General features: G+C 46.8%; 1 protein-coding gene across 6 annotated transcripts in view; it reads left to right on the top strand.

Annotated features, from left to right (window-relative positions):
- The window catches only part of TWF2 (twinfilin actin binding protein 2), an 81,875-nt gene that overhangs the window by 15,307 nt on the left and 50,557 nt on the right, over positions 1–16,011 (top strand). For 5 of the 6 annotated variants that reach the window (XM_043550840.1, XM_037903797.2, XM_043550839.1 and 2 more), the window contains one exon: positions 12,542–12,619. The exons of the other annotated variant lie outside the window; for it this stretch is intronic. In XM_043550840.1, coding sequence (XP_043406775.1) covers positions 12,542–12,619 — 78 coding nt within the window. The remainder of the gene's footprint in view (positions 1–12,541; positions 12,620–16,011) is intronic. 6 annotated transcript variants of the gene reach the window in all.

Below are 16,011 nucleotides of genomic sequence, written 5' to 3'. Positions count from 1 at the left end.
ATCCCCCAGTGAGCCTGTTGTCCAGTCCCTGGAACCCTGTGGGACACCCCCCCCCCCCCCCCCCCGCCAGGAGGCTGTTGCCTGGTCGCTGACACCCTGCAGGGGCCCCACATGCTGGAACACTGCTTCCTCCCGCCCCACAGGGGACTGGGCATCTCCACTTGCCCCCCTCCACACTGCACCCCACTTTTTTGACAAAAGTGAACATTTGTCCTGTTGGCTCTTGCCAACTGAGCAAGTCAGTAAGAGCAAATGGGACAAATGACTTCTTTTGGGGAAAAAAAGTTGGGATGGCTGGGACCAGGCTTAAAAAAGGGACCTTCCCAGCCAAAATGGGATGCATGGTCACCCTACGGTTCTGACACAGTTCACTGTGAAAAAATCTTAGAGTGGCTTAGCATATTTCAACACACAACCCCATGGGATGTGGTCTCAGCAGTCCTAGTGTTACACATAGGTGAGTGCAGCAACCATGAGGACACAGTAACTTGGATAAGCCTCAGCAGTGTGGCTGCTCACACCCAGGCTAGGCTAACTGGTGTTGAGACCTGGCTGCCAGTCACTCGAGTTTATTCTGCAGTGAAGACCTATCCAAGGAGTAATACAAGATGCAATGATATCTTACCAAGAAAGGGGACCAGAGCACAGATGGATTTCCTTTTAGGAAAGGAGAGAAGTAAGGGATATGGTGGAAAGTGGGAGGGACTGGGTTCAGAGTAACAAAAACCAGGCAGATAAGTTGGCTGACTGACCTTGCCTTCGTAAAACCTCTTGTGGTGGTAAATTGATTTGTGCAAATACATGCAGTTTCCTGTTCTGTGTACAACTGTGCAGTCAGTAGCTTTGGAGTGTTTTCACTGTTTGCTGTATGTGGTCTCCATATGGGAATGGCTGTCACAGGCATGTATACACTACGATCTTAAGTTGACCTACATTAGGTTGACATATAGCTACCACAGTAATTGTGCTGATAACACCCTGAGAACCCAACAACTGCTTCCATTCTTGACCCTGTGCACTGGGAGTGCTCACAGTTTGAGACACCAAACAGCTTATTGGCACCTTGCTAGGACCCTATGGCTGGCATATCATTTGCATATATATTTACATAACTGTGGATTGGAGACAAGAGACACCTTCTCTTCCTCTCTTCTCTCTCTTCCCCCCCCCCCCCCCCCCCGCCCCCCGGGTCTCAGAACCCACGCCCCAACCTGAGCCCGAGTGTCTACACCACAGTTTTATAGCCCAAGCCTGAGTCAGCTGGCCCAGCCGCAGCCATGCCGTGGGTCTTTTATCTCAGTGTAAACGTACCCTGGGAAAAGATGTGGAACAAGACTGTCTTCAATGCATTGTGTTGCCTCTTGTCCTTCCAGGCCCTGCTTCTCCAGCAGCACGGGAGCAGTGTATCTCTGGTCCCGAACTCAGGGATTGTGAATGTGAAATGAAAGCAGCTGCCTGGAGTCACTTTAATGTGAGGATTATGTCCAGTAAATGAAAGATTGATGTCCGGAGGCTTAAGTTACCTGTCAGAGGAAAGAGTGACTTGGTGCATTCAGAAAGGCATCCATTTCAGGGAGCATGTATTATTGATCCAGAAGCATTGAGCTGTCACTGGGACAGGGGTTGATGGTGAAGTTTGCACAAACAAAACCGAACTCACTTTCCCCCCAATAGGTGTATATGTGAGAGAAGACTGAGTCTAGAAGGAATGTAACCAGAGCTGGGCGGGGAGCTTGTACTTTACTGGTACATGTGCCTGGGAAGCTTTGGGCATTTATTAACATGTTTGCTCTTATTTGAGTCCTGAGCTCTGGGCACCAATCTGCCTGTGTGCCGTGGGGCTTGGGTGTGGGTCTGGAAACACCCAGACCTGTGTTCTCCTCTGGAGGGGCGCATAGTGGCTTGGGGCATCTTCATATTGGTGAGTGTCCCCACTTGGTGGGGTGAACATTGGGCACAGTCTATGCTTCAACATGTGTTCCTACTACGGTAATACAGGCATTTCTAGGTAGTCCACATCACACTGGGAGATTGGTCTGTTATGGAAATGAGTCTCATAAATGAGAGATTATATCTTTACCGTCAAGTAGGTTAGGTGAATTGTGAGGGAAGAAGGTGTTTCTAAGCACAGAATGGAGTAAATGAACAAAGCCTTGGTAGCCTATATAAGAGGGAGCCAGTCTATGGAAGGGCTCCTTTGGTATTAAATGATAGATGGAAGGTGTATCAGCCTCTGGGGAAAGGTGCAGCTTTCCCCTTACTGAGCAATTATTTGTTCTCTTTATTCTTAACTATCCAATGGGTCTGGGTGGCAAACTAGATACAAATGGAGCTGGTCATGGCCTCTAATCCTCCCTGGAATGTAGTACAGCCAGGACACGTCTGTGAGCAGTGCAAAATGCAGGAATTGTGTGTCTCTGCTCTGAGTGGAACAAGCTTGCCTTCTGTCTGCACTTGTCTAATAAGCATTTCACCCATAGAACATGCCCAGCACCTCTGTCCCTCTGGTAGTCAGAGGTCTGGGGCTTTCACTTTTACCGAGCCCTTATTGTGTTCTTGTAGTGGGACACGATAGCCAATCACAGTGGCTCTCATTCTAAGGTCTCCACGTTGTTTATGTCTTGGTGCCTGCATCGAGGCAGTGAGAGCTTCTGCCCGCTCCAAGGGTATGTCTACACTGTAGCTGGGAGGTGTGATTCCCAGCCTGGATAGACAGACTTGCGCTAGCTCAATAGCAGTGTGTGCATTGTGGCATGGGCAGCCGCTTCGGCTAGCCACCTGAGCTTAGACCCAGGTAGTCAGGCAGGGTAACCTGAGCCATTGCCTATACTGCAATGTCCGTACTGCTATTTTTGGCACAGTAGCTGGAGCAGAGCTGAGCTAGCGCGAGTCTGTCTACCCATGATGGGAATTACACTTCCCAGTGTAGACCTATCTCTATAGACTGAGTGACCCTTTCAGCAGGGCTTGGTGTGCTCTGATGTCATTTTCTGGTTAGTGCAATCATGTTTTATATTCTTTGGACTACATTTGGTGTGTTAGTGCTCAGACTGGAACAGTGAGTTGTCTAGAAGGCTTTTGAAAAACAGCCTTTTTGCCCCGCTTCTAATGGCTACAAATAGATTTGCCAGAGGTACCCCCTGGGAATCTGTGTTGTACATTTTACTCGTAGCCCTCTGTCCCTTAGGCTCTTCTGTCTGGCCCCTGTTCTTGTAGCAGCCCTTCATTAGAGGTCTGTGGCTCTGGTTCCTGATTCATTGCAAGCTTCTCAGTTTAGTACTATTGTCTGGAAATGGCTGTTCTGTTTGTTCACTGATTGGTCCTTATTAATTCAGTCATGGGCTCTCATAAAAAGAAACACCTGCTGTCGAGTCCAGTGACATAAGAACGTCCATACTGGGTCAGACCAAAGGTCCATCTAGCCTGGTACCCTGTCTTTCGACAGTGGCCAATGCCAGGTACCCCAGAGGGAATGAACAGAACAGGTAATCATCAAGTGATCCACCCCCTGTCGCCCATTCCCAGCTTCTGGCAAACAGAGGCTAGGGACACCATCCCTACCCATCCTGGCTAATAGCCATTGATGGACCTATCCTCCATGAATTTATCTAGTTCTTTTTTGAACCCTGTTACAGTCTTGGCCTTCACAACATCCTCTGGCAAAGAGTTCCACAGGTTGAGTGTGCATTGTGTGGAAAAAATACTTCCTTTTGTTTGTTTTTAAATCTGCTGCCTACTAATTTCATTTGGTGGCCCTAGTTCTTGTGTTATGAGAAGGAATAAATAACACTTCCTTATTCACTCTTTCCACACCAGTCATGATTTTGTAGACCTCTATCATGTCCCCCTATAGTCGTCTCTTTTCCAAGCTGAAAAGTCCCAGTCTTATTAATCTCTCCTCATATGGCAGCCGTTCCATACCCCTAATCATTTTTGTTGCCCTTTTCTGAACCTTTTCCAATTCCAATATATGTTTTTGAGATGGGGCGACCACATCTGCACACAGTATTCAAGATGTGGGCCTACCATGGATTTAGATAGAGGCAATATATTTTCTGTCTTATTATCTAACCCTTTCTTCATGATTCCCAACATTTTGTTTGCTTTTTTGACCGCCGCTGCACATTGAGTGGATATTTTCAGAGAACTATCCACAATGACTCCAAGATCTTTCTTGAGTGATAACAGCTAAATTAGACCCCATCATTTAATATGTGTAGTTGGGATTATGTTTTCCAGTGTGCGTTTCTTTGCGTTTATCAACATTGAATTTCTTCTGCCATTTAGTTGCCCAGTCACCCAGTTTTGAGAGATCCTTTTGTAGCTCTTAGTTAAGTCCCAGGAAGACTGCTATCTTGAGTAGTTTTGTATCATCTGCAGATTTTTGCCATCTCACTGTTTACTCCTTTTTCCAGATCATTTATGAATATGTTAAATAGGACTGGGCCCAGTACAGACCCCTGGGGGACACCACTATTTACCTCTCTCCATTCTGAAACTGACAATTGATTCCTAGCCTCTGTTTCCTACTTTTTAACCAGTTACCAATTCATGAGAGAACCTTCCCTCTTATGCCATGATTTCTTACTTTGCTCAAGAGCCTTTAGTGAGGGAAATTGTCAAAGGCTTTCTGAAAATCTAAATGCACTATATCCATTGGATCCCTCTTGTCCACACGCTTGTTGACCCCCCTCAAATAATTCTAGTAGATTGGTGAGGCATGATTTCCCTTTACAAAAACCATGTTGACTCTTCCCCAACAAATTATGTTCATCTATGTGTCTGACAATTTTGTTCTTTACTGTAGTTTCAACCAGTTTGACCGGTACTGAAGTCAGGCTTCCCGGCCTATAATTGCTGGGGTCACCTCTGGAGCCCTTTTTAAAAATTGGTGTCACATTAGCTATCCTCCAGTCATTTGGTACAGAAGCTGATTTAAATGAAAGGTTACAGACTACAGGTAGTAGTCCTGCAATTTCATATTTGAGTTCCTTCAGAACTCTTCTTGGGTGAATACCATCGGGTCCTGGTGATTTATTACTGTTTAGTTTATCAGTTTGTTCCAGAACCACCTCCTAATGACACCTCAATCTGGGCCAGTTCCTCAGATTTGTCACCTAAAAAGAATGGCTCAGGTTTGGGAATCTCCCTCACATCCTCAGCCGTGAAGACCGATGCAAAGAATTAGTTTAGTTTCTCTGCAATGGCCTTATCGTCCTTGAGTGCTCCTTTAGCATCTCGATCGCCACACTGGTTGTTTAGCAGGCTTCCTGCTTCTGATGTGTGTGTGGTTTTTTTGTTTTTTTGGTTTTTTTTTGCTATTACTTTTTGAGTCTTTGGCTAGCTGTTCTTCATATTCTTTTTTGGCCTCCCTAATTATATTTTTTCACTTCATTTTCCAGAGTTTATGCTCCTTTCTATTTTTAAAAGATTCCTTTTTGCCTCTCACTGCTTCTTTTACTTTGTTGTTTAGCCATGGTGGCTCTCTTTTGGTTCTCTTAGTATGTTTTTTAATTTGGGGTATACATTTTAGTTGAGCCTCTATTATGGTGTCTTTAAAAAGTTTCCATGCAGCTTGCAAGGTTTTTACTTTTGGTGCTGTACGTTTTAATTTCTGTTTCACTAACCTCCTCATTTTTGTGTAGTTCCCCTTTCTGAAATTAAATGCTACAGTGTTGGGCCGCTGTGGTGTTTTCCTCGCCACAGGGATGTTAAATTTAATTATATTATGGTCACTATTACCAAGCGGTCCAGCTATATTTACCTCTTGGACCTGATCCTATGCTCCACTTAGGACTAAATCAAGAATTGCCTCTCCTGTTGTGGGTTCCAGGACTAGCTGCTCCAAGAAGCAGTCATTTAAGGTGTCAAGAAACTTTATCTTTGCATCCCATCCTGAGGTGATATGTACCCAATCAGTATGGGGATAGTTGAAATCCCCCATTGTTGTTGAGTTTTTTATTTTAATAGCCTCTCTAATCTCCCTGAGCATTTCACAGTCACTATCACCATCTTGGTCAAGTGCTTGGTAATATATCCCTACTGCTATATTCTTATTATTCAAGCATGGAATTACTATCCATAGAGGTTCTATGGTACAGATTGGTTCATTTTAGATTTTTACTTCATTTGATTCTACGTTTTCTTTCATGTATAGTGCCACTCTCCCACCAGCAGAACCTGTTCTGTCCTTCCGATATATTTTGTACCCTGGTATTACTGTGTCCCATTGATTATCCTCGTTCCATCAAGTTTCTGTGGTGCCTATTATATCAATATCCTCATTTAATACGAGGCACTGTAGTTCACGCATCTTATTATTTAGAGCAGTCACTGCTCTGCACAAAGTTAATCAAGAACCTTAGGTGAATATGGTAATGTCCTAGCAGGTTTTCAGGAATGTTTTCTTAGTAGGGCCCTACCAAATTCACGGCCATGAAAAAATGCATCATGGACCATGAAATCTGGTCTCTCCCCATTAAATCCACTCTTTTGTGTGGTTTTACCCTATACGATACAGATTTTATGGGGGAGACCAGTGTTTCTCAGATTGGGAGTCCTGACCCAAAAGGGAGTTGCAGGGGGTCACAAAGTTACTTTAGGGTGGTTGCGGTATTGCCACCCTTACTTCTGCGCTGCCTTCAGAGCTAGGTGGCTGGTGAGAGGCTGCTGTTGGCCAGGCACCCAGCTCTGAAGGCAGCTCCCTGCCAACAGCAGAACAGAAGTAAGGGTGCAATACCATATCATGCCACCCTTACTTCTGCGGCGCTGCTGGCAATGGCTCTGCCTTCAGAGCTGGGCTCCCGTCCAGCAGCCGCTGCTCTCCCAGCTGCCCTGCTCTGAAGGCAGCACCGCTGCTAGCAGCAGCACAGAAGTGATGGTAGCAGTACCGCAACACCCCCCTACCACAATAACCTTGTGACCCCCGACCCCCCCCCAAACTACTCCTTTTTGGGTCAGGACCCCTACAATTACAACACTGACATTTCAGATTTAAATCACGAAATTTTTTAAATCCTCTGACCGTGAAATTGACCAAAATGGACCGTGAATTTGGTAGGGCCCTACTTATTAGGGAGTGAGATGAGTGGGACAACCTCTGACACTCGTCAAGTTTTATTACAGGCTGCTAAGAGAAGTGGTCAAGTCCAGGTGCTCTGCGCTCATACTGAAAATGCTCTTGACTAACATTTTCCCTTTTCCCTCTGGTTTACTTGCTACTTGACCTTCCTCAGCTCCATGATGGGATTTTGAAAATTGCCCCAGTGATCTAGGAGCACAAATCCACTGACTTGCAAGTCACTCTGGTGCTTTTGGAAAGCCCACACACCGTTTTTACCAGGAAAATAATGCTCTCTACTTTAAGTGACTCTTTAAGTACCTGATATGCAGCTAAATAGAATGGATAAATTTGGAGGGCTATCAGTCGGCACCTTTTACCAACTCTAAGGTTTACCTAGGGTGAAAAATGAAGAAAAACCTGTTTATCTGCGTTAGAGCTGTCCCTGTGTTTTCTATTCAGTGATTGGAGCTATATAAATACATAAGCTAGACACCGTCTCTCCGCTTTGCCAGTGCGATAGAAATTTGGGACAGAAAAGACTTACTGGGGTGTTTTGTTCACTTTCATGGGTTCCAGTGAGTATAACTGTATATCTCTCTCTTTTTCCCCTCAGAGGACCTTGTTGAGTGGTAGATTGCCACAAACAGGGCAGGAAGGAAACAGCCTGCCCACGTATGGGAAAGGGGATAAAAATATCAGAGGAAGCTCATGTGGCGAATATGTTAAAACCAGCTTGTCTCTGACAGCAGAGCTGGTGCTGGGATAAGTTGAAAGTGTGATCCGTCTTCTTGAAAAGGAGAGAGCATTTCCAGTTTCTTTGGGCAATTTTCTGGCTGCAATACCATTTGGCTTACAGAGTTCCTGTCTCCCCTAAAAAGCCTTAATTTTAGGGGTCCCCTTCCCCCAGTCACACTGCCTGCATTGCTGTTTCATCTCAACAGATCTTAATTATGGGGCTCTTCCCACCCAGTCATACACCCCAACCTGAAATCGTTAAGTCTCTGGAGTTTATTTCAAATCTCTACATTTCGAAGGGGCTTATAATTGCTCTAATTCACAAAGTCCCAGCCTGATGGACAGTTCTCTCCCGCTCCCTCCAACTGGGAAATGGAGGGAGAGAGAAGTTAGTGGCCTCTGAGAAATTTCTATTCTTTAAGCTGTGGCACCTGAAAACTGTCCCAGCTCCAAATAAGCTGTTGTGAATTTACATAAACAGTAACATCTTAATGCATTTTAGTGCTTTAGGCTGTCCTTGTCTGCCCACGGGTTAGCATTTGCTTTAACAAGAGTTCTGCCTGTGGAATAGAGAGAAGAGAGGCCCTGGCCTGTTTGACGGGCAGCTGCAAGGAAGATCCTGTACTAAGGAGCTTTTCTTTGAATGTCTCATTTCCAAACGAGTTTTCAATCTCTTTCCATGTGTTCCCTTTCAAATGGTTCTCGGATGTGCCCCAGAATCCTTTGCACCAGTTTCCACTACTCTTCAAAAGCGGTGCCTTGCCTGTGATCTTTTGGAAGAAGTCCTGTGGGAATGGTCACAATGAGGGGGTGGCTCACAATGAAGAGTATGGCTGCTTGGGGCTGAGCACTGCACTTCAGTGGAAGAGCAGAGACCTGGAAGAGGAGCCGATTGTGAGCTCTCTCCCCAAGGATAGCTGTTGGTGACTGAGTGGGCTGATAATGAGGGAGTTACTCCGCTCAATTCAGCTATGCTAGTGATCTGCAAGCACAGAGGGTTCCTGGAGGGCCATTACTTTCCATCTTCTGTGCTGTCCACATCTCCTGCATTCTCCAAAATGTTTCTGTGGAAGGAGGTAGGGAGATTGGGTGGTTTGCATAGGAAAGATTCAGGTTTGTTGCAGTGTTTCCAGGGTAAAAACCCAGGTGTCTGATATTCCTGTTCACATCACAGGACTAAGTGGAAGAGATTTGGCCCCAGGTGGAAGGAAATTGATCATGTTGAGTGCTGGCTCCAACAGCCATTCAGTGCAGCTCTTTGCTAACAAGTGAGATTGTGACAGCTTCCTTTGTAATACTACTTACCTGTGGATATTGAAGCATTTGTTGGCCACCTCTGCAGATGCCTTGCAAGTCCCTTTGTTGCAAAGTCTGATTAAAATCTGCCTTTGGCAAGAAGGTTTGTAATGAGCACTTGCAGTGTGACCCTGGGAGGGGAGGGGAAAATTTGCTCTTGACAAATCAAGTATTGATATTGAGATGGCTTATGGGGTACAAAATGGAGATTTACCAGCACAGCTGACTGGTGAAGAATCAGATAATTGACACTTAGAGCACTGGTGTGTTCTAGGCTGACTGCTAGGAAATACTTAGAAATGCTTGTGCACAGCATCCAAATCACCTAACAGGATGCACTTGAATAATATAGACACTAATTGGGCTCCTTGAAAGGGCTGTCCATTGCAAGGACTGTGATATACCCCGTAACTAACGTGAGAGGTACATCTTTCTTCAGTGAAGAGGGGTGGGAGGAAGAAATTAAAGGCCCTTCCCAATATTGGTGGAGATACAATAGGCACTTGGCTGAAAGGTGAGCTCCAGAGATCTTTGTGTGTCCCTGATAGAGGAAACAAGTCCTCCCCAGCTAGAACCATTGTTGTCGCTGCCGATTCCCAGTGGTTTGAAGACTTCATTTGAGGGAGTTCCTTGCCCCTAGAAGCGTGGAGGGGAAGTGCATGTGCTCCACATCGTAATCAAGCAACCTGGACCTGTGCTATAAAATAGAGGGCTGGGCTTGTGACCATCTGGCTGGCATGTTCAGTGAAAGATTAAGTCATGGGAAAACCAGATGGTGTTTAGAAAGACCTGATGCTTAGAACAGTAGTGGCCTTTCCTTTCATCTCCCACTCTTGTCCAAAATATTCCTCTCTTTCCGTTTGGTCCCATCTCCGAGACACTGTACCCTCAAAAAAGCCTAGAAACACTGCAGAGGTATTGGGCCAGACTTTGCAGACACCCAATCTGTATGTCGCTCAGGTTTAGTAAGTGCCTCTGAGGTTAACTCTGTGGAGTTCAAGGGAAGCTGCCTTTGAAGTTCTGACCCTGGGCTGTAAGAGAGCAGAGCAAATCGGAGTGGTCAGGCGCTCTAATGCAGACAAGTAAGCCTTGTAGGCACTTCCTGTGATGGGTGACAAATGAAACTTCAGCTGGAACAGCAGTCCAGAAAATTCAATATTATTTGAACTTAAAGTAACCTCCTCTTCTTTCCTCCTCCTCCAGTCAAACTGAATGGCCTGGGAAAGGCAGCCTGTAACCGTGACCATCCATTGACATTATGTATTCAAAATCCCATTGAGCCAGTCTAATGCTCCATTTGGCTGCAGGCTTTAGGACGTTGTTACATTTACACATAGAAATGTAATGGGCAGTCAGAGTTGGTGGCATTTGCTGGCCCTCTTGTCAATCTGTCCCCAGTAAAACTGCAAACTCTAGGCTTGTATTAATGCTTCATTAAGCTCCTTAAAGTATGTTTACGCTGCCCAAAAAAACCCCAGCATCACAACACGGCAGCAAGCTGGGCCTGGGTCAACTGACTCGGGCTTGTACTATGGGGATAAAAATAGCAGTGTAGATGTTTCCGGAGGAGCTGGAGTCCGGGCTCTGAAACTCGGTGTAGGGCTATGGGTGAGTGTCTCTCTCAGCCTGGGCTCCAGCCCCAGTGGGAATGTCTACGCTGCTGTTTTTAGCTGAGCCTGAGTCAGTTGACCCAGGCTCAGAGACTCACTGCCCTAGTTTGTGGTGTGTTTTGCAGTATTGAGGTACCCTTTGATCCCGGCTACCCATCTGGCATGTCTTATCTCTCCACAAAGCAGCCAGGTTCCCTCTGTGCACTAGGGATGACTGGCCACATGCAGTAGTGATGTGATACTGGCCAGGTTACTGCTGTATGGTGCACTTCCTGTTCTAACCCAAGTCTTTCCCCTCTCTGAATATTTATGGTGGCTGCTTTACCTGTGATCCAACATGTAGCATTTCAGAGGCCAGCAGGAAACCCTGGTGTTGGAGGTAGGCTGGGGTGCTGTCTGTTGGAGGTGCTTTCTTGCAGGTTAGATGTAGCTAAAGTTCTGATGGCTCATTTTTATTAAGATGTTGAGCAAGAATAGGGATGCCAGTCCCAGTTTCCTAGCTTAAATACTAGTGCTGATCATTACTGGGCTGGGGCTCTTCTCCACTTCCTGCCCTAGGCTGTTGTTACAAGTGTTGCTGGATGCTGTTAAACAGCTGGTTTCAGAGTAGCAGCCGTGTTAGTCTGTATCCGCAAAAAAGGAAAGGAGTACTTGTGGCACCTTAGAGACTAACAAATTTATTTGAGCATAAGCTTTCGTGAGCTACAGCTCGCTTCATTGGATGCATGTAGTGGCATCCGATGAAGCAAGCTGCAGCTCACAAAAGCTTATGCTCAAGTAAATTTGTTAGTCTCTAAGGTGCCACAAGTACTCCTTTCCTTTTTGTTAAACAGCTGGTGAGTTTAACTCAGAGGTGGCTTCCTCTCAGTGAGGCCAGGGGTGGAGCGATTCCTTTGTATGTTTGAGAGCATATAAAGTGCTAGAGGATCCTCTGGGATGAATGACTGGGGTTGTCTGCTAGCGTCCCTCGGATTTTGATTCTAACTAGATAAGTATCCACAGTCACCGGTAACCTTGGTTGGTGGGAGTAAAGGAAGGCATCCTAAGAATTGTATTCCAAACTGGCCTGCCTCATTTTCTTATAACCGAAGCTACTCAGGCCCTGGGGGAAAGCCTAATAGGCAATACAGCCAGTTGTTGCTAACACACAAACAGGTCTCCATTCTGCAGAATCTGAGTCCTCAAGTCCCAAGGTTTATCACAGCTCATCCTTGAGGGGTCATGGTGGGACAAACAGAGAGTGAAATTCAAAGTGGCTACAGTTCCGATTCCTATAAAATTCTGGCAGCTTCTGTGTTATGCAGCCTTCCCGCCCGAGGTCACACGCTCCGGCATACAGCATCCAAAGCAAAACGTAACCAAGGAAAGTGTTTGAACACAACAGAGCTGCCTCTGCCCATCATCACACCTTCCAGCTGCCCTCCTCCCCCGCCCCACATACAAACCAGGATACGCTGCACACTTAATAAACTGACACTTGAGCCTGCCCTCCCTGCCCCAGCCAAACTATCATCTAAATTTGGGCTATTATGTTCACCCAGTCTACGTATCAAGTTCTCTGGATCACATGTGCTCCTAGACAGTATTTAACTCTGAAACCTCTGAGAGACAGGACTTTGTATCCTTCACAGTGTAGATCACACAGCAAGTGAAATCGGCTGCTTTGTTTTTATTCTGTCCATTTTTTACCATCAGGGATTTTTGACTCTCTTCCACTTAGTTCTTTATTAGTTTTTGTCCCCTTCTCCTCCCCCCCCCCCCCCTTACTTGGTTTGAAGAGCAGAATAACATTTGGTTTGTCTACTAAGTTTGATCACAATGTTTTTGGTTCTTTTAGCCACCACAGAGTTAAAGGACTTTTTTGCCAAGGCCCGGAACGGCTCGATCCGTCTCATCAAAGTCGTCATTGAGGATGGTAAGTTCTGTTTAATTCCATTTCTTTGTGCTGCCTTGTTTTTCTCTATGGCTGTGTCCGATCCTGCTATAACAGAGAAGACCTTGCTGCTGCCGATGGAAAATCCCACTAGGGGCTCCTGGAATGTGGCTGCTCAGAATAGACTGTGTGGAGTGAACACAGCTGACATTTTAAAGGAGCAGAATTCTGATGCCTTTTATTTTCTTCAGCAGTATCTCTATGGGACCCACTGTGATCCACTTGTTTCCAATGGGGAGCAGTCACTTGTACAGGCAGCCAGTACCGCTTCCCAGTGGCAGTAAGGGGTTCATAGTCAGTCTGGCCTGATGCAGTGCTGGTATCTGCTTTGCTGTTCTCTGTCAGGTCTCTTGGATGTTGGGGCTGCGTCCTGACAATATGGCTTTGCTGGTGTAGACTGTTCTGCTTCCCTGGGGCTGTTTGCCAACTTCCCTTGAACGAATCCTACAGGAAGGAGACGCCCACTGGGTGATGGGTGCTCTAGAAACACCTAAGAGAAGGATAAGCACTCCAGATGCTGCAGTAATACTGTAAATGGTAGTGCTTTGGACTGTTAGTGTAGCCTTTTTCAATGAGGCGACGAGTGGCTATAGGATTGTTCCCAGTTTGGGAGTTTATTCCTTATTCTGGTGCTTAAGCTTTTCCTCAGCAGTCTCTTTAGTGTAGCTGTGCCTTTAGTCTCTAGAGAGCTTACAGCAGCGGACCTGAATCAATGCAGCGGTGCCGCTGTAAGCTCTCCAGTGTAGCTGTTCGAAGCCAATGGGAGAGAGCTCTCCCATCGGCTGAACTACTCCAGCCCCCCACCAGTGGCAGTAGCTATGTTGGCAGGAGAAGCTGGTGCTTACTTTGGTGTAATTTATGTTGCTCGGGGGTGATTTATTAACCACCCCCTCTTTCCCCTGCTCCCCCCCCGAGACAGAAGTTATGCCAGCATAAACTGTAGTGTAGACCAGTGGTCTCCAAAGTGGGGTGCGCAAGACGATCGATTGGGGGGCGCAGCAGGAGGAGCACTGCCGGAGCAAAAGGACAGCGTGGCAGAAGGAGCACCGCCGGAGGGGGGGTGGGTGGGGGCGGCCCTGAGTCCTCCTGCCTGTGGAGGAGCAGGGGCAGCCGCGCAGCCAGCGGCCGGAAAGAAGCGGCGCTTTCCCCTTCAAAGCACTGCTTCTCTCCAGCCGCTGGCTGCGCGGCTGCCCCGGCTCCTCCTGAGTCCTGCGGCTCATGCTCTCAGGGCCGCATTCCAAAAGCGGCTTTAGAGCTGCAGGCCGGGGCCCCCTTAGCCCAGGGCCCTAAAGCCCCTCCGTTCCGGGTGGCCCTGCCTGCTGGGGGGGGGCGGCTCCCAGAATCGTGGCCATGGGGGTGGTGCTGCGCTGTGCAGAGCCACCGGCACACCCCCTGCACCAAACAGGAGCTGCCCCAGGTAAGTGCACCTCCTGCCTGCCCCAGCCCTGAGCCTCCTTCCGCACCCCCACCCTGAGCACCCTCCCACACCCTAACTCCTTCCCAGACCCCGCCCCCCGCCCTGAGTGCCCGCTGTGTCAGTGTTAAACCAAGATTTTCAAAAATAATAAAGCATATTCAATCCTATTACTCTCACTAAAAATATAAATTTTTTTTAGTGAGAGCAAAAAGGTTTTTTGTACTGTGAATAAATAAAAAAAAATGATTCTAAAAATATTGTTTTTCATCTTTATCTCATTGTTTTTCAATTTCTATTTTGTGTGTTTTATAATTTATATACATGTACTACTGTACAATATATTGTATAATTTATACATATATTGGAGGTGTGTGCTCAAAAAATTTTTACTGATAAGGGTGCGCGAGATCACTGGTGTAGATATAGCCTCAGAAGAGCAGCATCCCTGAGCTTGTTTACACTTAGTGGTGCTGTAGCGCTTAGTGAAGACGCTACCTGTGCTGAAGGGAGAGCTTCCTGAGAGGCGGTAGCTCAGTTGATGGGAGAAGCCCTCCTGACATAGCTCTCTCTACGCTGGAGTTCAGTTGGTATAACTGCCTTGTCCAGACCCCTGAGCGGTGTAGTTATACTGACATATGTTTGTAGTGTGGACCAGGGCCGAGTCAGCCCAATGGATGCTTTCTCCTTCCGTGACCTGAAAGCAGCATAGGATAGGGTGAGCAAAACTCCAGAGCCAGATCCTCCGCTAGCGTAACCTGGCACAGCTTCACTTCGTCAGACTTACAGCTGCTGAGGAGCAGGCCCCAGATGTAGAGATAGTAAGTGAAGGTGTTCACTCAGACCAGATCCTAGACTGCATTTCTTCCTGTCGCAGTGTGTTTTATGGCTTTCACATCCCCAGTTTCTTGTGCTTTAGGATTTTTTCCAGTTCCTACTATTTCTATTTGGGTTTAAACTGAGTGGAGCAAATCAGTCCGTGGCATGTTTTGTTTTTGGGCTATCAAAAGGTAACTTTCGGTAGCTCACATTTATCAGATAAATAAATGGAACAAGGCATTGATTTGCCTGCTAACTTACTACAGAACCTTTTTGGTAGGTTTTCCATAGCCCTAACTGCAATATGTCCCAGAGCAGGCTGCATTACTGATTAGCTGACCATTGTAAAACCTGCACTGCAGACGTTAATCCATGCTAGCCCATCAGCTGCTTGCTAGGGCAGAAGGGCTCGGGCATGTTTCTCTTTGGGGTGATGGGCAGGCTTGTCTTTGACTTCATCAGGTGGAGACTTCAGAAATCAGCTGGCGAAAGACGATGTCTGTTTATCCTGTAATAAATACAGCAGCATTCATTGCATCTGTGTTCTCTTCTGGCCAGTGCTTTGTATGCTCGATCCCTCAGCATCGCAAGGGCGTGTTCTCTGCAGTACTGCCAGGGCATGTGGAAATGCATGAAATCTGCATTGTAGCTCTCAATGAATTTGTGGAGGTAAATGTTAGAGACAGATTCTGTGCCCCACCTCAGCCCCTATGTACTTCTCCATCTGCATAGAGGGGCTGGAAAGGAACTGCGACTGGCTTCTGTGGTGTGCACACTGCATAGGGCCACTATAAACAGCCCTATGCTGTCCTCTGTGCAGACCCTAGCATAAGGGGATGTGCAGGGAGCAGGAGAGAGCAGGCACATAGCCCTTGGTGCTATATGAGTTGCGCTGCTTAAGTTAGAGCAGCTAGGGTGTACTCAGACTCACGCAAGGGGCTACTTCCTCCCCCACATCAGAACCTAAGACCCGTAAAGCCACCTCTGCACCCCCACCCATGTGTTGAGGCCTTTGCTAAGGTACCTGCTGGAGGTGCTGCACAGAGTTGGACCCAGAGTGCATAATAGGAAACTGACTAGTTACTGCTACCCATAGAGCAGGAGGCATAATGAACTTACGTCCAATCAGTTCTGTTTTGCT

This window comes from Chelonia mydas, chromosome 7 (genome assembly GCF_015237465.2).
Source record: "Chelonia mydas isolate rCheMyd1 chromosome 7, rCheMyd1.pri.v2, whole genome shotgun sequence".
NCBI lineage: Eukaryota > Metazoa > Chordata > Testudines > Cheloniidae > Chelonia > Chelonia mydas.
Note: the sequence above shows the minus strand (reverse complement) of the source record. Positions and strands in the feature narration are given on the sequence as shown.